Source organism: Daphnia carinata, chromosome 9 (genome assembly GCF_022539665.2).
Source record: "Daphnia carinata strain CSIRO-1 chromosome 9, CSIRO_AGI_Dcar_HiC_V3, whole genome shotgun sequence".
Lineage (NCBI taxonomy): Eukaryota > Metazoa > Arthropoda > Branchiopoda > Diplostraca > Daphniidae > Daphnia > Daphnia carinata.
In genome coordinates, this window is record NC_081339.1 from 4,395,512 (window position 1) to 4,421,628 (window position 26,117).

The following is a 26,117-nucleotide window of genomic DNA, read 5'->3' on the forward strand; positions in this document are numbered from 1 at the left end:
TTCCACTCTGAGCAACTGAATTGAGAATGAATCAAACTCGAATATTTAACCAACAATTTCAGATTCAATGGCATTCCAAGCATTCTCGTTTGATTTATCTCAACTTTTTTTTTCTATTAAACACAAGAACCATATCGAAAATGTAATAAAAATAATCGTCTATAGAAAGTTATGCGGCCCGGCGCCATAGAGCACCCGCCGTGCCAGCCCCTATTTTTCGATATCTATTATTATTGTGAGAAATGAAAAGAAAAAAAAAAAGAACCCCGAAAAAAGAAAAAAAAAGAAAAAGAAAATAAGCAGTCATCTTATTTAGCCACGCCTACTTTCCCGCCTTCCATCACTGTACAAGGTGCTCAACAATCTCCGCCCACGTCTCCGCCTCTTACGGACGATGGTGGCCGAATCCCCGTTGGCCTATTGGTCGTGGTCCATGACAGGAGGAGGTGGCTTGAGGGAGGAGTCGCCTCGGGGATTTGCCGAGGCTGACGAAAAAATTGAAAGAGAAATAACAAAAAAGAGGAAAGAAGAAAAAGAAGAATAGGAAGGGAGGGATCATCAATCAAGGTGAGTATATAGACTTTTTCTTTTTGTTTTCCTTTTGCTTGTTCCCTACCTTAAAAACCTACGTGTACTGCCCGCGCTGGCGCTGCTGAGCTGACATCAAAGGGAGGGAAAAAAGGGACGGCAAACAGTTAATGGCCTCTGCGGCCTCTTGCCGGGTGGAAGGGTTCGCTAACCACTCCGTTGCGCGCGCTCGTTCGCTCCCCCCTTTTTTTTTTGTTATTTTTTACACTGTTTCTTGTTTAGTTATCTCTCAAGTTCAATTTTAAACGTGCGCTAACACAATGATCTTGAGATTTTGTTTGTGAGAATTTTCAGTGGCCACCTGCAATCCGAAATATTCAAGTGTAAAGTGTTTGGTGTGAAAGCAAAAGCATTTGTTCAGGATTGAACGAGTGGCTTTCGACAATAACTGGTCCATGATGCATCACAGCCGGTTAGAACCCATCAAAAGGTGAAGACGAGAAGACACTCGTTTTTGATTATCAGCAGCTTAAACTCAAGTGGCAACTGTGCAAAGTGTTTTCATCTGTTACAGTTTTTTTTACGTTATCGGAAAACAAAACAAAAAAAACATTTTTAAGAGACGATTTCTAAACATGTTGGGATTCGGCTGAAAGGAATTTTTGTTTCTAATCAGAAACTAAAACACGAAAACCAGTTCTCAGTGTGTTCCGTGTCGTGCAGTGCTGTGTGTAAGTGTCAAAGTGTTTTGGTGTGTTGTGCGTGTGTGTATTTTTCTGTGGAATATATTTCGATTCATACCAGCCCCTTCCAGCACTCATCACCAGTGCGTAATCGACAAAATAAAAGTGCCCCTGAGTGTTTTTTTTGTGTTCTATTCAATTTACCTACGCCAGTTGAAATTCGAAAAAAAAAATGAATCAACTAGGCACCGTTTACGCCACCAAGCGTCGGCGTCGCAACGGCAAAAGGTAAAACGAGGCCTAATTTCTCTTATCTAAATGAAACGCACAATCCCATTGCCGAAAAGCTTCTTATAAATCTATAGGGTCACACCTAAAGAAATGGGGAATAGAATTTTTAAGTTTTTTTCGAGGGGGTTTTGTTGTGTGGAAGCGCTATCGACTGGGAGGAACCCCTTGTAATTTTACACCGAATCCGATATGTGCTCAGCTCTTACCTGTACAGGTATAACCCCTTCTTTGGTGTGTTAGACAGCCAAAAAAGAAGCCTTTAACGTGCAGACTTTGTTATTTTAGTTTTTTAAGTGTGCCCCGTCTGTTAAAAAAAAAAAAAAGTAGATATGAATCAGCTGTTTTGACATATTTTCTATACGCATCTCTGAGTTCATGATAATATTGGTTTATATATTTTTTTTCTTTGACAGACAGCGGCCTCTTTTAACGAGGGATGTCTACCTGTGTTAAATAGGAAGCAGCTACCGATATAGGTTATTGTTTCTCCCCTCCTGTCGTAACTTGTAAAAACTTGGCTTCTCGTATTCGTTTTGACTCGTAAATTATTTTTTATTTATAGACATTTAAAAATTTTGTTTTCCACTTTTGTTTCGCTGGTTTATGAATGAAGAAAAGTTCTTCATAAAAAAAAACGAAACAAAAGGTTTTAAAAAACTGGCCATCGGCATTAAGAAAAAGGATCGAAAATCATCACTTTGGTGTGACATTTTTCGTTTTATTTTTCTCTCTACGTGTCGTTTATATGATCTGTTACCATGTCGATTGTATGTGTATAACGCAGGTGTGCAGGATAAAAGAAATTAGTGTCATTATGTTTATGCCCCGATGCGCATAGTCATTTGCATATAGGCCTACCATATTTTTTTAAGTTTTGGCACCTGGAAATTCGATTGGCCTAGATTATGGCAACGCTGTTAGTTGACATTGGAAATGGAGGCAATTTTTTATTTTGCCGACATGCGATGTTAAAAATGTACTCACGGGGTTGACACTTGGTATTGCGTGCCAAAAATTCTGAAATGGCACTTGTTCAAAATGTTCTAAAATCCTCTTTGAAAGATGCACAGTGTGTGTGTGACCCCTAGCGTCTTGAGTCCACGTCGTTTAAATTGTTCGGATTATTTGTTTAAAATTTTTTTGGAAAAAAGAAATCGCTCATGTCATCGTTTGGAAGCCTCGATATATTTTTCTGACAAGTGGAAGGTTGTCGGGTCTAAAAGTTTACACGAAGGGGTGGAGTTAACTCATTTTCTTAGCGATTTATTGGAAGCCAAACAAGAAAAAAGTGTAACGTAAAATTCAGGGGAGGATTTTTGCATAGAATTTATGCATTTTTCTGGTCGTCAGGTCAAGTAGGAGGTCGATTTTTTCTTCGTAAGAAAAATACCTTTCCTATTATCATAATGAAGTTCCGCTATTCTCAGCAGACCGAGTAAAAAGAAAAACTGATTATGCATTAACTTTGGCCAAATATGGTCGCCTAGTCTGAAATAATGGCGTCGGCAAAATTAGAATTTTTTTTTTCTTACATGAGACTGGTCAATTGACACAAGACAGGTGATAATGAACCGCAAAGTACAAACTCACCGCCAAACTTTTTTTTTGTGCGGTCTGCATGATTTCTTCTATATTTTTTTTATTTAACGTCTACCCATCCCCCCAATTTACATGTTAATGAAGTGTATGGTCTATACTTGTTCTTTTTACAATCGCAATCATATCCCACATTTTTATCTCGAATGCCAAAATGAATTAACTCTGATATTTAAATTTTAGTTTGAAACCGTCGCCCAAGGAGAGTTCGGGCAAAAGTAATCCGAGCAAACGTCATCGGGAAAGGTTGAACGCCGAATTGGACACGCTGGCCAGTCTCTTACCTTACGAGGCCTCCATCCTGTCAAAGTTGGACCGGCTTTCCATCCTGAGACTGTCTGTCAGCTACCTGCGCACCAAGAGTTACTTTCAAGGTACGACACAACCCAATTGTTTCTCCCCCCTTTTTCTTGTGTTTAAGAATATTCAGATAGGCTCGTTTTATTTTTATATAACTCTATTTTTGAAAATGATGATGGAGCCTCGAGGTGTTTCGATTTTCGAATGAAATTCAAAAGACACAAACAAAAAAAATGGGTTGACAGAAACAAACAGATACGAACGAGAAAAAAAAGAGGGGGGGTATAATAACGAACAGTTGTCTGATGATGAACCAAACATCCCCATATAATCTACGTGTCAAGGTGCCTCCGCACTGACATTCACAAACGGGCCAGTCGTCCATCATCTACCCAACTGCCCTTCTGTTGTGCCATTCTATTTTATGTTTTTAAAAATAACGAAATTTTCATTTATTTTTTTTTTCCCATTGTTGTTTTTGATGACAGGATGATTGAAATTGAATTCCCCGAGTTTTTCTATATTAAAAAGAATATTTTTTGGTGGTTCTAAAATTTTGAAAGATGACGGTAGCTTTAGCCGACACCGTATAGATATACGGCCGATTTATATAGGCATCTAAATTTACTTTCATATTCATAATGAAATCAAGTTGTTGGGTGGAGCTTGTCTTTCTCTCTCTGGGGCCGTGAATTTATTACATAAAAAAAAAATACTCTTTGATGAAGACCTGATGCTGGCATAGCCCCTTTCTTTTTTCAATTCAACGTCTATACATTTTTTTTTGTTGTTGTTGTGATCCCTTCATTCAGTGAGTTACGATATCACAACAACAATTTTAAATTTCTTTTTAAATTTTTTTTTTCTATGTTTGCATCTTTCAAATTTTTTTGTTTGTTTACGGAAGGGAAATAATTAGATTAGAACACGCAACAGTTTTTTGGGGGGTTCTGTATAAAAGTACCGCACCTTGTCCAAATAGAGCCATGATGAATGGCTGACTGGGGGAAACAAAAAAATTAACTTTTTTTTTCCCTAAAATTTCTAAACACGTGTATGTTGGGGCAGTGGGGGGAAAGAGATTGCAACTTGGAAATGAGCTACTTAGTTTTTTTTTTTTTTCTTTAACTATTTTATCTTTCATAGTTTCGCCGCAGTGTAATTATCCCATAAACAAAAAAAAAAGAGTTTTAGAGATAATCGTTTAATAATATCGCGACATTCTTTAGAAAGGGTAAACAAAAAAAAAAATGACGAAACAAAATGGCGGCGAAACAATTTCACGAATTTCTTTTTCTATTTTGATAATTCGAAATTGAGATGTATAATATGCACACTAGTAGTAGTAGTTTGAGAGGAAAAAAAGAGGGGTTTATATACGACCATAGATATAAGAAAACATAAAGATGATGATATAAGAACCACCCGTTGAGGGGTTGACTGGCCTGTGTCGGACCCCCGTGGCGGGTGGGGATGGCTCCCTGCTGTTTTTTTCTTTCTTCTATTTTTGAAAAAAAAAATATTTTTTTTTTAACCAGCCCTCCCCCTTCTCCGCCCCATCACCACCAGCTAGAATAAAAAAAAATGGGGAATACTATTTTTCACGAAAAAAAATGCGATAGCGATAACAAGCAGTGAAAAGATAGCCTAACCCACATTTTTCAAAAGTCGAATCAATATGGTGAAGAAAATGTAAAGACTGTAATCAAACGGACGAGAATGGGTGTGCCACGTTTGGCAACAAAGTCACCACACATTGCCTATTATTCTTTATTATTATTCTTTTTCGAAAATGTGTGACTTGTAATTATTTATTTTTTTTTTGATCTGTTATTTATTTTTTGAAAAAATAAATGACAATTAAATCAAAAATAATTAAATTAATTAATGAATTAAAAAATTTTTTTTGATGAATGATTTCGCAACGTTGCATAGCTTTTTGAACAAAGGAAGAGGGAATTGCAAGTCATTGTCGCCATGTAAAACGAGTGCAGGGGTTCAGTTCAATTTCTTCAAGTGGAAGGAATTGGCTTTTAAGGTGCGTGTGTAATGTGATAGAGTGTCGTGATTGTGAAGAGTACCTGTTTTTTTGGTGTTATGGTTTTGCGGTTGGTCTGCGGGAATCACTTTCAAACAAGTAAAAAACCATCAAGTGGCCGTTTTGAAAAGCAAATGAAATGGCGTTTCGTTAGCCCACCACGTGGTTTTTTTTGGTGGGGAGTTTTTATTTGTCGTTATTTTTACCATTTTGTTCGTTAACACTTTCCATTTAACGCAATCTTATCGTCAGCACTAAATGTGAGTCATCCAAATGTTTCAATTCTTTTCGTGTAGAACAATTTTGTAATTAATCGCATCGGTCAAGTTCAAAATGGCGTCAGTGTTCGTCGAAACCTTTTTTCTTTTCTTTTTTTCTGAGATTTCGTTGCTCTTCTATTGAAATGAAAACGAATGAAAGACACTTTGATTGTTTGCCAAAAAGAACAAGAAATTCAGTTGTGCCAATTGTGGAAGAGTCCATCATCATCATGTTGAATTACTTAAAGGGATTAATTTTTTTTATATTTTCCATCCAACGTTCAGCGTAAAGAAATTTGAGGTACGTTTTTTTTTTTTTTTTTTTTTTTCAAAATTGTGTTCGCCATCAATCACGGCGTGTGCGACGCCCAAAGGCATTCGACGCAAGAGTTAGAGACACACCCATCAGCTGTGAGGCAAATTAGCTAAGATGAAAGACGCCATTTTTTTCTTGGGTTTCACAGGCGACAACGTTGTTTTTCGATCGATTTGACTTGTTAACGTTCGTTGAAGCTGAAACCTTACACAAAACATTTTTGTCTTTGAAACAAGGGGATCTCATTTTCTTTTCTGCCTTTTGTTCTGTGCTTACGTAAGCCGTAAGCTCTTTTGTTTGATTAACCCTATCGCCGCCCCCCGTTTTTTGTTCTTGTTCGTGTGGAATTCTTTCCAACACACGAAACCTGAAACACAAATTTCGACGTCATTCCCTCCCCCCTTTTGCGGAATCGACACGCGGGTGAAATTCTTTTTTTTTTTTTTTTTTTTAGTGTTAACATTCCCGCGTAAGTCTCGTGTAGTCCCCTCCTCCAATTTGAGAGGCTTCCTTTAATCAGGATTGTTTTTGTTTTTTTTTTCTTTTCAAATTTCTCAAGGCTTTCTCTTTTTCTATAGTATTTATCCCGATGCAATTGCGCTACTTATTTGTATCTGTTTGGAACAAGAAGGAAACATAACCGATTTTCGTATTTTTTTTTTTTTTCTTACGTCTACCTGAAATGTTTTTAAGGCAATAAGCCTCCCTCCTTAAAATTTATATTTTTATTGGAATGTAATGGTAATTTTTCTGTGTGTGTGTGTGTTTCATCTCGCCCGTGTTCCTCAATAGCCCAACGGGATAATCACGAATTCTTTTTTTTTTTTGGAAATCTTTTTTTTCTTCTCCCGATATGGGAAAAAAAGAAGAAAAAATACGGTAGCCGTTGTTTTCTCATTTTGAATACATGTCATTACTAGGGGGGGGGGTTTGAGAGAGAGAGAGAGAGAGAGAGAGAGTTGAGGAGGAAAATAATAATAACAGAGGGCGCTAGTAGAAGAGAGAGGGCCCTGTAGGCTAGAGGAACTTGTCTCTGCTGCGGGGAGATATACAAGAACTGTTGCACCTGCGGCTTCTGGTGCATCACATTTGAATAACTTTTGCAGAGAGACTCCCTTTTATTCTTTTTATTATTTATATTCTTTTTTTTTTGGGGGGGGGGTGTAAAGAAAATGAACAAAACGAGGGCCCGGAAGTTTGCGTCTGTCATGAGAGATATACCGGAGATGGTTGTCTTTTTCAATTGAAAAAAAAAAATGAAATAAAGGGTGGTGATGACATTTGTGGAGATGGGGGGAATAATAAAAACAAAAAAAAAAAAAGAGAAAAGATGTCTTAAAAGAAAAGAGAAAAAAAAAAGCCTGTGGGGGTGCAAAATAAGGGGGGAACTAACGCCGCTCCCTTGTAGCGACGGGAGGTCACAACAGCCGTATGTCGGCACATTCAAATTATTATTTTTTTTTTTCAATTTTGTTTAGCCCGAGTTACCTAGGTAACCCGTTTTTTTTTTTTTTTTTTTTTTCAAAACGTTAAAATCCAAAATAAAGACGTAACTAAAAATGAACCGAGGTCGAAATCAAAATGTTTGAAATTGATCCGTTTTTTTTTTTTAAAGATATATATTCGATTTTGGCTATTTTGGAAATGAAATGTCTGAAAGATTGAAGGGCGGATGTCGGTTGTTCTAGCGGATGGCAAGTGTGTGGGAAAGCAGTTGGCTCTGTCTCCTTTCTTTTTCTATTTTCTCGTAAGGGAAATGAAAAAAAAAAAAAACTGGAACGCATCAAACAAAACCCGACAGTTAAATCACACATTTAGAGGAGGAGGCGAATGCGTAGAGAAAGGCGGCAACAAACATTTTGGTTTATATCAAGTCCACGCCCTTTTTTTTTTCTTTTTGGCAGGTTTAAAAAAAAAAAAAAAAGAAATGCACCTAACACACCGGTATCATCCTCTTTTGACTATGGGGTTTCGGGTTTCACCCCTCTCTCATTCTTAACTATCCCCCCCCCCTCTTCCAAAATAAAATAAGTTTTTTTTTTTTTCTTTTTTCTTTTTCGCTTATTTTTGAAAGTTGATTGTTTGACCCTGGGTGTGTAATCTTGTGAGACTTATCGACAGTTGGATAACACAACGGACAGGTGAATATTGTTTTTGGGTGCACCGGAAGCTGTTCATCAGTTCACGGTTGCCAAACCGCTGAACTTTTCTGATCGACCATTTGATTTGAAAACCTAAAAAAAAAAAAAAAAAAAAAAAAGAAAAGGGCCGTTTGATTTCTTTTGTCTTTTCAAAGTCATCACAACCTGCGGCCATCTTTGTTCAATTTCCGAAGTGTTGCATTTTATTTTCTACGTTAGACGGGGGTTGGTTCCATCGGTAAATCAAAAGCAAATTCTCTTTCTCCCATTGTCCAATCTTCGTTCCACCATCAAATCACAACCCCTACCTCTTGCTCGAACGTGTGTGTGTGTGTAACGATTGTATTGGGATTTTCTTTCAAACATGTGTGTAGATAGAAAAAGAAAAAAAAAAAAAAAAAGAGATGAGGGTTCTTCTTTTTTTTTGGGGGGGGGGGGGGGAAGGTAAAACGATAAACAGTGGCGCCAGGATGTTCATAAATCGGCGGGGCAATCATTGCGGTACTGCCACACACACACACACACACACGCTTTTAAACTCTATAAGAGAAAAAGCAAATGTATTTCTCTCCTTTGAGTTTATTTGTGTTGGATGTAATAGCGTGGGGCTTTTCTTAAAAAAAAAAAAAAAAATCGGTCGCCATTGCCGACGCATGAGCGTGAAAATGTGTGGATAGGGTTCAGTGTGTTTCTCTTTTGGAACTAAGAGTAAATAACAATAAATAAAAGGCGATAGAAAGAAGAAGGAAAGGGGTCGTTCTTCTTCTTCTTTTGATTGTTTCGTTTTACTTTTCACACCTTTGCGCGTCTCTTGATATTTTGTTCGGAGTTGTATCATTTTTTTTTTTTTTTTCCCACCAGCTTTTTTTTTGTTTTGTTTCGTTTAGTTTTTGAATTAGCCGCTGAAAACATTTGCATTTACCCGTCCTTATTTTTCTTTTCTTTTTCGTCTTTTCTTTTGATTGGGGGGTGGTTCAGTTTTTGAATGGCAGGTGACATTTCAGCTGCCAGTCTGCCATCATCACCACAAGTAGATAATTTCAAAGAACAATTAATCCATTTATTATTCGCTTCTGTCATTCACATATCGGGTTATCTCATTTGCATTTATTTATTTACCTGGCCAGTTTTTTTTTTAAATTTAAGTAAAAACAAAAAAAACAAAACAAAAAGAAAAATGGTTAAAAACAGAAAATGATGATGATGCGACTGCCGTATTTTTGTTGTTGTTGTTGTTGTTGTTCCATAGCCGCCCCACGGGCACGTCCCTGGCCATGTCAACTGCAATCATGTAATCGGTGGTGCCCTGTGTGTAATACCTACCGGGGCGCTGCCTTCAACAGGAATATGCACACCTCAATAGTTCTCCTTTCTCTCTCTCTCTCTCTCTTCTTTTTCTTTCTTACCTTCATCCCCTCCTCTTTGAAAAAAAAGAAAAAAAAAAAACCAAAAACGAAAGAAGTGGAGGAAATAATTGGAAAGAGTCAAGAGGGCGCTTCTGAAGTTGTGTTTTCAAATTGCGCGCGCTCATCCCTCCCCCCTTCACTCTCCATTGTTCTTACCTTTTCGTCTATTTATTATTATTATGTCTTTTTTTTTTTTTTTTTTGGGAAAGTTGAGGAACGGTGCGGCAAGCAAGGTCGTTACATTCCCCTACCCACTTTTTGTGTGTGTGTTGCCTTTACCGATGATGATGATCTTCCACCCTTCTTCAATTCTCCAACTGTCTGTGCACCGTCTCCCTTTTTTTTTTTTTTTCTTACCTGAAAAACGCTGCGCACTGATCATCATCACCATTTTCTAAATAAGGGTAGTGTTCATTTTTGAAGAAGAGCTTCTTGTTTTCTTTCGTATTTTATTTTTTTCAAAGAAAGAATTCAACTAGTTTAGCTACTTATTTATACGTACGTACACCCCTGTGCATTTTTTGATTGTTCACGCTTTTGCTTGTCACAACAACGAAGAAGCGCATTTTCTTTTTTTTCTTTTTTTCTTTTAAACGTTCGCTACAGGAATTTTGTTTTAAAAAGAGGTTTTCATTTTCTGAACTATCATTTTTTGATTTTTAAAAGGAGGCAGACATCTTGGGCGGTCGTCAGTTTAATTAACGCAACAATAGTCCTCGCTCTTAGCGTCTGCATTTTTCGGAATATTATTATTTTTTTTTTTTTTTTTACATTTCCACATGTTGAAAATGACTCGTCAAACAGTAGCAGGCCTTTTATGACGTACGATTCATCTGCTCAATTTGCATCGATAAGGAAAAAAAAATAAAAATAAAAATTCTAATATCGAAAAATGAAAGAAAAAAGAAGGAATCAGTAATTCAAATGTTGGCGCCCAATCGACGACGTTGTACGTTAATGATGATCATCGTCATTGACCGATTGTGCAGGGACTCCAGCTACTGTTGCTGGAACAAGATATACAGTAGCTTAGACTTCATGATGATGATGATGATCGACTTTTCTTTTCTTTTTTTCTTTTTTTTTTTTTTTTCTTCTCTTCTTCCAGAATCTCATTTGCCTATTCTTTTTTTTTTTTTTTAATTTTATTTTATATTTTCGCCCCTCGTTCGGAAAGAAACAAAAATTGTTGAACCGAAAATGGTTAAGGCCCCGACGGCCATCCACACACACATAAAAAAAGAAAAAAAAAAAAAAAAAAAGAACAACAAGTAGACAGAGAGAGGATGTGCTGCATGTGAAATCAGATTGCCAAGACGGTGGTGGATGGTTTTGGTTTGTGAGGTGGGGGGAGGCTTGTCTAGATCTTCTTTGTCTTCATTCATCATTTTCTTCCAGCAGCCGAAGACATCGAACTTGTTGCTCTGACGTGCCCAAAGCCACCCACCCACCACCACCTTCTTTTCGCTTCTTTTAACCCAAGAAGAAAAAGGTGGGATATCTCATAGATGATGATGAATGTTTGAGAAAGAAGGAAAGGCAATCGTTATGGACGATTCCCCATTTTCTTTTTTTTTTTTTTTTTTTTTTTTTTTTTACATATTGCCTTTTTCGATAGGGCCTCATTATCCGGTAGCTACTACCACTAGCTTCTACACCCTTTTTGCTTATGATAATGACCTGAAGACAAAAAAAAAAAAAATTATTCATTTTCTCTTATGGGGGGTGTTCTATAGGGAAGGGGGGGGGTTAAGATGTAATCATAAAAGAAAAAAAAAACGGGTATGGTCATGTTTAAAAAAAAAAAAAAAAAGCCACAAAGCCTAGTGAACGGAGACTAACGTTGGATGTCCTTAGCACAAACCAGAAATAAGAGGACAGTGTGTCGTGTCAATGCAATCAGTTGGCTCCATCACTAACCTTACCCCCCTCGTTTTTTCCTTTTTTTTTTCTTTAAAAGTTATTGATGAATTTTTCTTTTTGTGAAAAAAAAAAAATATATTGATTTTAATCTAATGGTCAGACAGCCAGCAGCCAAAGACATTTTTAAGATGATTGAAAAGTTGTGTCGGTTATGGTGACATGTTTGACCATGCGAGATGAAAACTCGGCCCTTTTTTTTTTTTTTTTTTTTTCTCTTTCGGTTTGGGGAGGGATCTTGGCGTCGTCTGTGTTTTTTGTTTTGTTTTGTTTCCCGAGTGTCTTCAAGATCAACAAGGAGCTGTCTGTGTGACAATCAAATGGGTGGAAAAATAAAAGGAGTGAGGATAAAAGAAAAGAAAAGGTGGCGTGAGCCATAACTGACTTAATGATCATCACTCTCTTAAAAAAAAAAAAAAAAAAAAAAAAAAGGAAAATACGAAGGAGGAGCAGATAATGATGAATGAATTGATCCGAACGACCATTTTTTTTTTTTTCTTTTTCTTATCTTTTACTCGGGAGCGGTTTGACCGGTGCAACTTCAAAAAGAAACGAGTTGTGCTTTTTTTATTTTTATTTTTATTTTTATTTTTTATGATTGTGCTAAGGATTTCCGTTCTCACATTTTTTTTTTTTTTTTTTTTTTATTATTTTTATTTATTGAGAGACTGGCGTCTTGATCTACTAGCCAAGATATGAACACAGAATAGGAATGAAAAGAAGGCGCGGTTCTTTATTACTTTCAACCGTTTCCATAACGGACGTTAACAATTGTAACGAATTTCAAAACGTAAGGAGGGAGGGGGTTATTCTGTTTTCAATAATGCTGTCACATGATTCTTCGATAACGGGAAAAAATTCACTACGTGTCGCTACCGTCGGTTAATGACGTAACGTGAATCTACAATTCATTTCAATTTTGGCTATGAATAAGAATTAGAATTTTTCCTCATTACCTTACGTGTTTGAATTTGATTCAATAGATTTCTTTATTATTATTTATTTATTTATTTATTTTTTTTTTTAAATTTGCAGTCAGTTGCCACAAGGGGATCAAAGGTGAGCAGCAACAGCATCAACAGCACGGCGGAGGTCATTTCTTGCTGCACGACAATCAGTTTCGCAATCGGGACGTGACCATCTTCGACTCGCCCTCTCTCGACGGCGACAGCTTCCTCCAGGTATGAACGCATACACACACGCTTACCTGTTTCTCCCGTTCTATTGTCTTTTCTTCGTTCACAACTGCGATGACAATCCTATTGATTTTTTTCTTTTTTTTTTTTTTATTTGGGCTCTGCTTCGTTTCGTCCCAACCCCTTGCCCCATTCTTTTTGTTTGTTTTGTTGCTCTTATCAACCAGGTTTCGAGTCAAAGGGGGAGGGGAGAATCGAAAAACAAAAGAAAAGCGGCACTTGGTATGTTACCGGTGCCCGACTTTTTTTTTTTTTTTTTTTTTTTTTTCCCTCCCGAATGTTCCAGTGAGAGTGGACGTTGGGAGTGGGGGGGAGAGGTAGGGAGGGAGAAGGCTGTATAATAGTGTGCGCTATAGTCTCATCGTTGTACGTTGGGAGGTTAGGGCATTGCGTGACACGATGTCATTAGAAACGAAACGAAAAGAAAAAATAGTAGTGGCGTATGCATTTTCCCCTGACTGTGCCCTAGCAGTGGCCAGCCCAAATGAAAGGCAAATGGGGGGACCTTTTGCTGGACAAGAGAGAAAGAGAGGGGGTGGGAATACACAAGTCTATAGTCTAGAAATGTGCTTGTATATATCTATTTTGAATAGATGTAGAAATGTAACGATAATCCACACAAACAAAATAAGAGAAAAAAAAAATGGGAAGGGGGGTGGGGACGAGTATTGAACGCGTTTATGCCCTGAACAAAAAAAAAAAAATAAAAAAAAAAAATAATAAATGGGTATGTCATATATATATATATATTTCTAAACGGTTTTGCGCCGGCGCTGGGTTTTATTATTTTTTTTTTTTTTTATTTGGCCGGCCCGGAAAAAAAAAAAAGAAAACGGACCAATCTCTGCGCGTCGTCGGCCATTTCCTTTTTTTTTTTTTTTTTTTTTTCATAGTGTGCCTTGTTTATTTGGTTGCCTAAAAACAATCGTGTCGCTAATTGCGTATGCTAATGAGAAAATCAAGTCGATTGCAACTGCGCCCCGCCTTATTTATTTATTTATTCATATATAGTTGAATGGGGGAAAAAAACAACAACAAAAAAACAATTCATTAATTCTTTATATTTTATTGTAAATTTTCATCCCGTAGGCGCTGAATGGATTCCTGCTGATTTTGACCAGCGACGGCGAAGTCTTCTTCGCCACCCACACAATCGAAAGCTACCTGGGATTCCATCAGGTTTGTCCACCTTTTCTATTTGCCTTGTTAGCGCCATTTTGTTTTTCCCTCCATTTCTCTTCTTCAAGAAAAATAATAATCGAAATTGCGATTTGCGGATGGGGATAGGGGCAGGGTGGGAGATACTGTACGCGGTAGGATCCGGCACAGGTGAAAGGCAAAGTTTGATGGGCGTGGGGTCACCCGAGTTAATCAGATGTAGACATACGTCATCAACCGCCGACAGCTAGAGGCTCGTCTCGTCTCTCTTCGCATTCGAAATCATTTTTTTTTTTTTTTTTATTTTTTTTTTTTTTGTATTTGAAGGGCTCATATTTCACGTTGAAAATGGCGTTCGAGCCCCATCCACAAGAACTTTATCCATTTCCTTTTTGTTTTAAGGGATATGTTTATATAAAAAAAGTGAGTTTAATCATAGAGAAGTCGACGGTTACGATGGTCAAGCCCCTTTTATTTCCTTATCATTCCGTTTTTTTTTTTTCTTTCTTTCTTTCCTTCTACATTTTTTTTCAAAAAAAAAAAAAAATTTATGTACGATATCTAAATATTTCGGTGTGTGTAACGAGCTACTCGCATGTCGGACGAGACGCCGAGTTTACCTTAACGACATATAGATTTATGTTTTTATACATTTCAAGTATAAAGAGGTCACGTTTGAGTTTGCGCATTGCCAACCGTCGTTTGATTGTCTTTTCACAATTTTTCTTTTCTTTTTCCGTTTTTTTGTTTTTTTCTCATGACTTTCCAAGTCAATTCTTCATTTCCGGATTGTCGGAATTAAAGTCCGTTCCGCCAGTTGACAATCGTCCCTCCTCCCCCCCCACAAAACATTTTTTTTTTGGAATATCGTCCTTTTTTTTAAAAAAATATTTTTTTCTTATCCGTCACAACGGAAACAAGAGCTCGACGGATATATTCAACGACTAGAAGAAAGCAGAAGAAGAAGAAGAAGAAGAAGAGAAAAAAGAATAGAACATTTGCAGCGTTGTCTTGCGTGCCACGACGCCATTATCACCCCCCGACACAAAGGAGAGAAGCGGGGTGGACTCTTGAGCTTAAGGAAAAGATATATACACACACAAACATTGTGTGTGTATATATTTCTATTCAGCTATTGTTATATATATATATATATAAAATATATATAAAAGATAGAGCGACGTCAATATTTTTTTTTTTTCGTTTTCAAAGAATAAAAAAAAAACGCCGGGTTCGGATGGATTTTTTTTTTTTGTGTGTTTTGTTATACGAGCGCAGCGGGTGGCGTCGTGGTGCCGGTGTTTGCGGTGCGCTATGTGACCGTTCGGGAGGAAAAGGGAGGGCCGAGAGCTAAAATAAAAGAAAAGAAAAAAAAAAAAAAAAGGTGGAGCTTACGCCCCCGCCGCCTAGACCAACCAAAAGAAAATGCGATAAAAAAAAACAAAACAACATGTCGAGTTTTTTTTTTTTTGTTGTTGTTGTTGTTGTGCCTCTCTAATCGGAAAGGGAAAGAGACGGATGAGATGGACGGTGAATTTCCTCTCTGCTACTTTAATCATGTGCGATAGCCAAGTGATGTTTCTATTTAAAAATCCCCAAAATCCGAAAGAATTTTTTTTTTTTTTTTTTGTCTTTCGTTTGCTACTACACGTCAGCGGCAAAATTTAAATGTAGATATAAAAAAACGAAATGTTTTTTTTTTTTGAATGAAATTGGATTGGATATCCCTGTGCGTCTCGGCACAACGGAGGGATTGCGTAGAGATGGATGGGATAGATCAGTCACAACAAAAAGCCGAAGAAAAGGGTCCCATTCGAAAATGAAGAAGGGGGAAATGCATTTTCTTCTTCTTCTTCTTCTTGTTGTTGGAGCATCCGCGCATTTTGCCCCGCCGACGTTTTGGTGTTCCGCTCCTGCATTTTTTCTTGTTTTGATAGGAATGACGAACAGCGGCCCTCCGTCCCTACTTTCACATCTCAATGTTATGTGTGTGCATACGTAAAAGGCATTTTTTTTTTACTGATCGTGTCAGTTGCGTCGTAGAGTAGCGCTCGTTTTTTTTGTTTTTTGTTTTTAAAATCTCTTCTTCTTTTGTATTTCTATTCTGGAAAAAGCAAGAACAAAACGGAGAAATTTGAATGTACAATATCATTTTGGACGGGCATCAGATAGACCCCAACTGTCTATTTGGCTACCGGCTCTCCTTGTTTCATTTCCCGACTTTACTCCCGTTGCAGTGATCCATCAACGGCCCGGGAATCCTTCTCAATTTTGTTTCCTTGTTTTTTTTTTTTCTTTTTCTTTTTTCTTTTTTCTTTTGATTTTTAAATACTTAATATTTACTCAAAGTTTTGTGCCGCTTTTTTTTCTTTCTTTCTTTCTTTCTTTCTTTCTTTATCGGGTTGGTTGTGAGAGAAAAAAAAAAAAAAAAAAATGGGGGAAAGGAAAAATATTTTTGTTTGTTGATTGAATCGTCTACGAGTCGATAATGAAGTTGCATCACAGCGGGACGTAACGTTTTAAATATGAAGATTTCAAAAAAAGAAAGAAGAAAAAATGTAAACAAATCGCTGCTGGATAGATCACGGATTTCTAGAGGTCTTTTTATTTGTATGTCGTCGTTGTTACATTCCGATCTTTTGTGCGTATCTTTTAGAGAAAAAAAAAGGAAAAGGGGGGGGGGGGGTTATTTATTAGATTGGTTGGCCATGCAAATTGGACTCGAAAAAAAAATTCAGGAGGATTTCGTGTGGGACGACCAAAAGAGATCCTTTTCTTTTTTTTCCTGGAGAAAGATGTCACGTCGTGCATCCATACAAACATCTCTATTCCAAAAACATTCCATTGAATGTCTTTTCTTAAAAAAAAAAAAAAAAAAAAAAAAAAAAAATTTTTTTTTTTTTTTTTTTCTTGTACAAACAGACTGAAACAGCTAAAGAGAATCGGCCAAAAGCGGAACAAGGTCCCCCCGTTGCGGCCGCGCGAGGCTATAAAAATCGGCCCGGGCGGTTATGTTTTTCCCCCCCCCCCTCTCTCGTTTTTTTTTTTTTTTATGTATTTAGATACATATATATATATAGTTTGTGTGTTTGTTTGTGTTGGATTGCCCCGCTGATTCTTCGTGCCGGCAAAACAAAACGAGAGAGAGAGAGAGAGAGATGTCGGTTTTTGATATGTTTCTTACACAAGACACACACGGGGGCTTTCCTCTACCCCCTTTGGCTGTGTGCTTTCTCGGCTCGATGGAAAATGTAGTGTATATCGATATCCCCCCGCCTTTTTTTCCTCGAGGAAAAAAGAAAAATGTAAACGAAACAAGGAAGTTGAGATTGTCGATATTTTAATAAAAACGTCATAATCAGCGTATAAAATCAACATCACGTCCATCTGAAGGGGGGAAAGAAGAAATAAAGAGAATTCGTCTCGTAAAAAAAAAAAAAAAAAAAAATGGCTTGACAATCAGATGCGTGTCAATGTCTTATTTACACAAAAGTGCAACGCGATTGCTCTGCAGTCCGAAAAAAAAAACAAAACAAAAACAAATCAGCTGATTTGAGTCGGCCAATAAATTCGATTTATATGTTTTTTTGTTTTTTTTTTGGCTATGGAAACGAATAGCGATGGGGGGGTGGTGTCCTCCCCCTGCCGGCCTGTGTGTATCTATTACATATTCAGAGGAGCCTGGCCAAAGTACGACCCTCTGTGGAGAGGACGGTGGATCTGTTTATTTCTAAGGAACAAGTCGATCGTAATTCAGTCGGGTTTTCTTTTATTTATTTATTTATTTATTTATTTTTATTTGGCTTGTAAATTGAGAGATGTCGGCAACAACACGGACGTTTTCCATCTTGTCCTTGATGAAGACGGCTGTATCGTAATCATGTCGCCTTGTTATGTTTTTGTTTTTCATTTGACAGTCGGATGTGGTGCATCAATCCGTCTACGAGCTGGTCCACTCTGAAGATCGGGAAGAATTGCAACGGCAATTGACGTGGAGCAGCCAATTACCGGCCGATTCCGGATTGTCGCTGTTGGACGCCCTCAGACCGGACAACTCGATGATCCTCGAACGATCCTTCACCGTCCGCTTCCGCTGCCTACTCGACAACACTTCCGGATTCCTCGTACCGTCCCTCTACAATTTTTTTTTTTTTTTTTTTATTTTAAAATTTCGAATCGACATAAAAAAAAACAAAAAAACAAACAAACAAAAAAAAAAAGCGGACATTTCCATCGTTGCCAGAGCGGCCGAATTTAGTTTGATCAATAATTATACGCGTACGCTTCAAAAAAAAACAAAAAAAAAACCCAAATAATAATCCCTCCATTTTCTTTTCTTTTTTCTTTTTTTAAAGGCGCGTCCTAGTCATTTCTTCTCGTAAAGGAAATAGGGAATGTATTTATTTATTTTTATTCTCCAGATGAGAGACGCAGGAGCGCTAGAAAAAAAAAAAAAGAAGAGAAAATGCGCGCGCCCTGTAATTACAGGTATAACCTCTTTGGAGTGGGCAGGACAGACACAAGTACGGACGCCATTGACTAGCGGGGCTTTTTGCTGTACCTCATTTTCGGTTTGCGTCTATTCTTTCTTTTTTTTTTTTTCCTTGCTCTTGTCCCTATGTGCCGTACCTGAAAGGAAGGGAAATTTTTTTTTTTTTTTTTTTTTTTTGTTCAATTCAAAATGAAAAAAATAAGAAAAAAAACAAAAACATTTTCGATTGGGCTTAGTGCGAGGGCAGCGAACCTGCGTGTATATAAATAGAAAGAGGTTGCCCGATGCAACGTCATCCGTCATTCACGTAATTTTCATTTTTTTTTTTTTTTTCTTTTTTCATTCTCGTCTTGTGTGTGTGTGTGTGTGTGTGACACAAACAAAAGCCGTACGTCTTTTTTTTTTTTGGCCTCTCAATCTTGTTTTTTTTTTTTGTTTTCATCATGTAGATACAAAGGAATGTATTTATTTATTTTTTCGAAATTCGTGTATGCTCTTTTGTCGGACATTCTTTCCTGATTAGTTTTCCATCTTCTTGTGTTTTGTGTCGACGAAGGGGCAATAATTGCGATTCCATCTTTTCCCATCCTCTCGTCGATACGTAGGCGAACTGTATCGTGCCAGACGTCTGTATGCTAATTACTGTCGACGCAAACACAATGGAACAATTTTCTTTTCTTTTTAAAGAACAAATATTCTGATTAATCGTTTTTCATTTTTATTTATTTATTTGTTTATTTATTTATTTTTTTTTTTTGTTTGGCCTATTCCCCGTTGGTTTTTGTTTGTTTTTTTTCAAAAAATGACAGAGACTGGATATCAGAGGCCGTGTGAAGGTGCTCCACGGACAGAACCGCAAAACGGAAGAGCCGCCCCTGGCCCTGTTCGCCATCTGCACGCCGTTCGGTCCGCCGAGTCTGCTCGAATTGCCGCATAAGGAGAGCATGTTCAAAAGTAAACATCGACTCGATCTCGCCCTCGTCTCCATGGATCAAAGGTGAGTCACCACTTACCTACTACTCGTCCCTCCTCCTCCTCCCCCTTCGCTCCTCCTAGACCAAAACGAAAAACAAAAGACAAACGCGAATATGAGGACGTCCAGTTATTGATGAGAAACGGTTCGTTTCGTGAGATCTGATGCATATTCATAATGAAGGATGGCGATGTTATGATGGGTCAAGAAAAATCACGCGGGACCAGCCCTCCCCCCCCCCCCCGCCCCCGACGGAGACAACACGACCCCGGTCGTTTTCCGAGTCAAATGCACCGTGGATACGTGATCGATTTCTAGTTTCACTGGCTCGCGTTCGTCTCTTCTTCTTATTATTATTATTATTTTTTTTTTTTAAATACTGTGGATAACTGTTTCGTTTGTGATGTGCGTTTCGTTTATCGGGAATTATTCACGAGAGAATGCCAACCACCTGCTCGACGTACGCTCGCAGCCTCTTTGAATATTTCACGCGTCGCAAATGGCCGTTCATCTAAAATTCACGAATTGTGTCAACATTTACAATCCCCCACCCCCCCACCAAAAAAAAAATATGATCTGAAAGAAAAAGAGAAAAAAAAAAAAATGAATCATTCATTTATTAATCACGCGTGAAAAGTGAATGGGGTCAATCCGATAAGAGTTGGGGCCGCCGGTAGAGCACGCGCACATCATACATTATTTGAGTATGATTTTTTTAAAATTATTTTTGGAAACACGATAGTTTGATCGATTCGACGACATTGCACACACGACCCCTTTTTTTTTTGTTTTGTTGTTACCTTGCCAGGTGAAACGATATTGATTCCTCCTATTCTACCCCCTCCCCCCCCCCCCCCCCACTTCCATTTATTTATTTTTTTTTTTTTTCTCAAACTAGAAATCGAGGCTTATTCATTTTTGGCATGAAAAACGAGATCAAATGATCATGTTTAAGTTATCGAACGATCTTTTCCCCGTTTCCGCTAACGGGACACGGAACGTTCGGGGAAAACATTTTTAAAAGGAAATGAATAATGAAAAAAAAAACAAACAAAAAACGACACGCGAATGTTTTATTTATTTATTTCATTTTTATTCAAATGTGTTTCCTCGTGTGGCAGGGGCAAAGCGCTTTTAGGTCACAGCGACGCCGAACTGTCGTCGTTGGGTGGTTACGATCTGGTCCATTTCGACGACTTGTCCTACGTCGCCAGCGCTCATCAAGAACGTGAGTTTTTCTTTTTTTTTTTTTTTTTTTTTTCCTTTTTCTTTTTCGATTCGACGAAACGAAACATTTTGGAACGACCCAAGTCTTTTGTTTTGTGAGGTACTTTGCGGTTTGGGGCCGCCAGCGATGTTTTCAAATAAAAACAAAAAAAAAAACAAAAAACCCACAAGAAATAAATGGATCGATTCGTTTAATGACGTGTTAGAAAAAACAAAAAGAAAAACGAGTCAAAGTAAATAGACCTTGTCACCTGGAACAGCGGGGAAAAGGCCGTCGGTGTAAAAATGATGAATTTGTTTGGTTTTCTTTTTTTTTTTTTTTTTTTTTTGTTTTTGTTTTTTTGTTTGTTGTTTTTTTTTTTTTTTTTTTTTTTTTTTTTTTTTGTTTTATTTCGTCTTTGTTATGAATGGGGAAAACTAAAAGTGCTCAAGACGGGAGCTTCAGGATTGATCGCCTACCGACTGCAGACTAAAGACGGACAGTTCCAGTGGTTACAGACTTCGTCACGGCTCGTCTACAAGAACAGCAAGCCCGATTTCATCATCAGCACGCATCGGCCGCTCATGTAATTTCATTCTCATTTCAAAACCATCCCACCAATAGGGAAATATAATCCCAAATTTATTTTTATTTTTATTTTTTTTCCTTTGCCTTGGAACGTTCCAAAAAAAAAAAAACAAAAAAAAAAAAAAAAATAGGGAAGAAGAAGGTCGAGATTTGCTGGGCAAACGTACCATGGATTTCAAAGTGAGTTACCTGGACGCCGGGCTGACTAGTAATTATTTCACGGATCAAGAGGCTGGGTCGGCCATCTCGGCCGCGTCGACGACGACGACGACGCCGCCAACGACCACGTCCATTTCCGCCGGGCAGACGGTGCTGCCGTCGCACGCGGCCGGGGCCCAAACGGCCCACGTGGCCGGAACTCAGAAAATCGGCCGCAAATACAAGAATCAGTTGAGGGATTTCCTAACGAATTGCCGGACGAAGCGGAAAAGTGGCAGCGTCGGCTCGGCGTCGACGGGCGGCGCGGCCAACGGCCTGACGACGCCGCCCGAACCGTCGCCCGTCCACTACCTGTCGGCCAGTGGCAACAGCGTCGAGTTGGCTGGCGGGGCCGGATGGACGACGTCCGTCGTCGGCGCTAGCGGCATAGGCGGCGGCGGCGGCGGAGGAGGAGGAGGAGGAGGAGGAGGAGGATCAGCCGCGGCGTCTTCGGCTGCGGCCTCGGCCGCCGTAGCGGCCGCCGCCACGGCCTATTCTCCCTCGGTCTACCCGGGAGCGTCGGTGGCGGCGGCGGCGGCCGCTGCCGCCACGGTCCCTTACCACGCCGACGCCACCAACAGCTTCTACCACAGCGCCATGCATCACCACGCTCACCACCACCATCAGCTGGCGGCGCACCATCACCACGCTCACCACCAGCCGAACGCGACGTTGCAAAATTTGCAGAATTTGCATCAGAGCTTTTACGGCGCGCCGGCCGGCCTCGATCACAATCGGTTCGGCATCGGCGTCGTGCCGGCCGTTGGCGCCGAGCACAACCTCTTCCACCACGGCCACGCGGCCTACGCTCGCGGGCTCGGCGTCGGAGCCGCCGGCTATTACGCGGCCGAGTACTCGCCGTACGTTCACGCGGCCGCTGCCACCACCAACGGATTCCTGACGGCCGGATACGATTCCACCATTGGCGGTAAGTTTCTCATTCCGCCTTTTTGCGCAAATGAAAACGAATCGTAATGTGTTGATGCAGCGCATCCCATGAAGAAAAAACAAGAGACCGATAGGGGAAAGTTTCGTTTCGATTTTTCTTTTTTTCTTTTCTTTTTGTTTTGGTTTTTGTTTTTGTTTTGAAAGAGCGTCCCATTTTCTAGTAGCTAGGGCAATAATTATCGTTTAATGAGTTTGTTCAAATGCAATTTTTGTTTTCTTAATGTGTTGTTATTATTTTTTTGTTATTATTTATTTTGTTTTGTTTTGTTTTGTTTTGTTTTTTAACGCGGTTTTCCCTGGCGTTTTGTAATTTAGTTCAGATTTATTACGCGGTGAATGTAGACAAGCACAAAAGAGTCGTTGAGATTAATGGGCCAGCCTGCTGGACAAAGAAAAAAGAAGAAAACTTAAAAAAAAAAAAAAAAAAAAAAAAAAAAAAAAGATTTACGATGCGCGGCGCAGCTTCAATCGTTCATTTTTTTTTTTTTTTTTTAAATTTATTTTATAGCCTAGCTCGATGTAGTGCATGTATAAACATGTATCGGTCCAGCCCTTTATTACAATGTGTGCTACTAGTAAGGAGGGGGGGGATCCTCCCTACACCGGATGAGACACACACACACGAGCTAAAACAAAAACAATTGGAAAGAGTTTTTCAAAATTGATTTGATTTTCTATTTAATATTTTTTTGTTGTTGTTGTCGTTGTGTGTGGCCCTGTGTGGCTGATGTTTTTTTTGTTTTTTTTTTTGGGTGTGTGTGGCGTCGGGGTTCGGCGACACGGTATGCAGGGATGAGCCAATTGTACGGCGGTAGCAGCAACAGCAGTCCGGCTGGCGGTGGAGGTGGCGCAGGTGGCGGTAGCCCGTCTGCTGTCGAGAGCAAGTACGTCAGCAGTGCCACCAGCACGGCCGGAGGTGTGTCGAGCTTGGGTCGGCTCACCGGTCTGCATCATCATCATCATCATCATCACAACCATCATAATAATAATCACGCGGAGGGAGGAGGAGGAGGAGGAGGTGGAAGAGGTGGAGGTGGACCAGGCCTAGGTCTGCTATCATCCGGCGAGACGGAGCCATCGTCAGAGTCGTCGGGCACCAGCACCAGCAGCATCGCCGGAGGCGATAGCCCTTACCACAACGGCCATCACAACAACAACAACAACAATCATCACCAACACCACCATCAACAGCAACAACAACAACAACAGAGGAACAATCTGTCGGGTTCCAGGCCGAGTTCGCGCAAAACGATCGACCAACAGCAACAACAAATGATGCAACAACAACAACAATTGAAACTGGACAAGTACGGCGATGGCAGAGACTCTAGCGGTGGCACGTCGTCGTCGGGATCCTCATCGGCCAGCGCAGTTTATCCAGGCGGGACGAGCAATAGCAACGACACCCGACAGACTGTGCTCATGTGGGGATCGTCTGGCCTGACGTCGGTCGGTGGCAACAACAACAACAACAACAGCAGCAGCAGTTCGAGTACCAACGACGACAGTGGCAATGGAGTCGTCGTATCCATGACGACCGCCGATTTAATAACATCCACCACCGCCACCGCTTACGCCGCAGGTATAAAAACTTTGAGACGCGCACACACACACACACACACACACACACACACACACACACACACACACACACACACACACACACACACACGGACAGAGAGAGAGGGGGGGGGGGGGTGGCTGAAGCAATTACATTTAAATGCGAAAATTGTTGTCGCCGTCTTGTCGGTAGGGCGGAGGGGCTTTTTTTTTTTCCCCAAAGTTAACTGAGGACTCTGTTGTTTTTGTGTGTGTGTGTGTGTGTGTGTGTGTGTGTGATGAGGAGAAGCTTTAGTCTAAAATTATCTATTCGACTCAAGGACATTTGCGATTTGCATACGCGATTTGTTGCCGGAAGAAAGAAATAGCCAATAGCTATATAGAGCTATTATGTATATAAATATTTTATTTTATTTTTATTTATTTTTATTTTATTTATTTTTTAAGACATGCAACTCGTGTCCACCTGGCGGCCACTTGCGCTTTTTTTTTTTTTCAAATAATTGGTTTATTATTAAGCTTTGAAAATAGCGGAAAATTGGCTGCGTACGAATGTCAATCCTCGAGACGAATTGATTTACTTGGAAATGTTTTAAAATTTGTGCTGTTGTTCGCCTTCGATTTCCCAGTTTAATGTCATTGATTTGAACGACGCAGATTGCGGCGGGTCGGAAACGGGCCTCGGCAAAACCAAGTACGGGACTCATCACGGCTACAACGGCCATCACGTCCAGCAGCAACAGCAGCAGCATCAACAGCAGCACGGCCATCACGTCCAGCAGCAGCAGCAGCAACAACAACAACAACACGATGCAGCCGTTACCAAGTCCAGCAACGGTGTGGCCAACAACAACAACAGCAGCAACAACAACGTGGAGAGCAACGGCGGCAGCCTGAACAGCGCCTGCAAGTGGGGGCGGGTGGGCCCTCATTACCTTTACGGTGCGGCGGCTGCGGCCAGCGCGGCCGAAGTGGCCGGCAGTACGGAGGTATCCTGGCCTCCGCACCATCACCACCACCACCCCACAGCACCTCACCACCACCACCATCCACATCAATACTATCCTTACCCATACCATCACCATGCGCACCACCATCACCAAACGCACCAGTGAGTTTCGTTTTGCATCTTTATTTATTTATTTATTTGTTTTTTTTTTTTTTTTTTTCGTTCATTCATTTATTTTAAAAATTGAGTTGGTGGTGATTTGCATGATTTACATGTTGGCACGTTTTTTTTTTTCTTTTTTTTTTTTTTTTTAAAGACTGAACTTCTAATTGAAATGAAAATTTAAAAAGCGAGAGAGAGAGAGAGAGAGAGAGAGAGAGAGAGTTCCAGTTGAAAGTCAACTGTGGATGACTTCAAATTGGACTTGAAAGCTGAAATCGAGTCTCTTCCTTTTGTCTCTCTCTCTCTCTCTCTGTGTGTGTGTGTGTATGTGTGTGCGCGCAACAGCAGTGCCTCCTCCATCAGCTGCACCTCGGCGGAGGACCCTGCTGCTGTCCTACACCAGTACACCAACAGCTCCAGCATCAACAATCTTCATCATCTCCACTCCACGGCGTCCATTGCTCCGGCGGTTCGGCACCGGCATCAGCAGCGCAGCAACACAATTCCTGTAGCCAATCACAGCAACAACAGCAGCAGCAGCAACAGCAGCACCTCGTCCTTTGCGGATCCGATCGCCATCGCACGGACCGGAGTCCTTTGCTGTCCTTCTCCGAGGTGACAAACACCCTCCTCAACCAGCACGGAATCGGTACACATTCAACGCTTTTTTTTTTAAAAAATATTTTATGTTTTCATTTAATTGATTTAATTTTTTTTTTTTTTTTTTTAGATCCATAATGTTTAAACATTGAAATGAAATCAATAACGACTGTGGGATTTTTTTTTTTTTTTTTAAATACCGTGGAATTGGTTGAACCACATGCGAAATTCCCGCGCCTTCCTAACCTGGAACGTTTAAAACAAAAATCGAAATTTCATTTTTTTTAAAGCACAAAAAAAAAAAAAAAAAAAAAAAAAAAAAAAAAAAAAAAAAAAAAAAAAAAATATGTTGTTCATTTGAACGGACGATCTCCAACGCCGCTGTCTCCAAATTTTTTTTTTTTTTTTTTAAATTCATTTAACGAAAAAAGAAATTACCTTAAAACGAATTCATTGAATGCTCTGATTGATTAGCGCCGTTATCAGCTGTGATTTTCACACCATCCGTTTACTTGTGCCCACTTGTTTCCGGTCCCCCAATTTTATTTCCTCAGCGGATACGTGGCGATATGACACATTGGAAATTGAAATATCCTTTTTTTTTTTT

General features: G+C 39.5%; 1 protein-coding gene across 1 annotated transcript; it reads left to right on the top strand.

The window, feature by feature from the left end:
* The first annotated feature begins 320 nt into the window (after window positions 1-320).
* On the top strand, window positions 321-25,529 carry LOC130688908 (circadian locomoter output cycles protein kaput-like). Its single transcript, XM_057511926.2, has 13 exons — window positions 321-1,499; window positions 3,282-3,472; window positions 12,515-12,660; window positions 13,765-13,854; window positions 17,751-17,957; window positions 19,135-19,322; window positions 20,420-20,526; window positions 20,950-21,091; window positions 21,225-21,667; window positions 21,710-22,219; window positions 23,030-23,821; window positions 24,457-24,910; window positions 25,256-25,529. Exons 1-13 carry the CDS (start codon window positions 1,444-1,446, stop codon window positions 25,527-25,529), a joined length of 3,600 nt encoding a protein of 1,199 aa, XP_057367909.1. The 5' UTR covers window positions 321-1,443.
* Window positions 25,530-26,117: the final 588 nt, after the last annotated feature.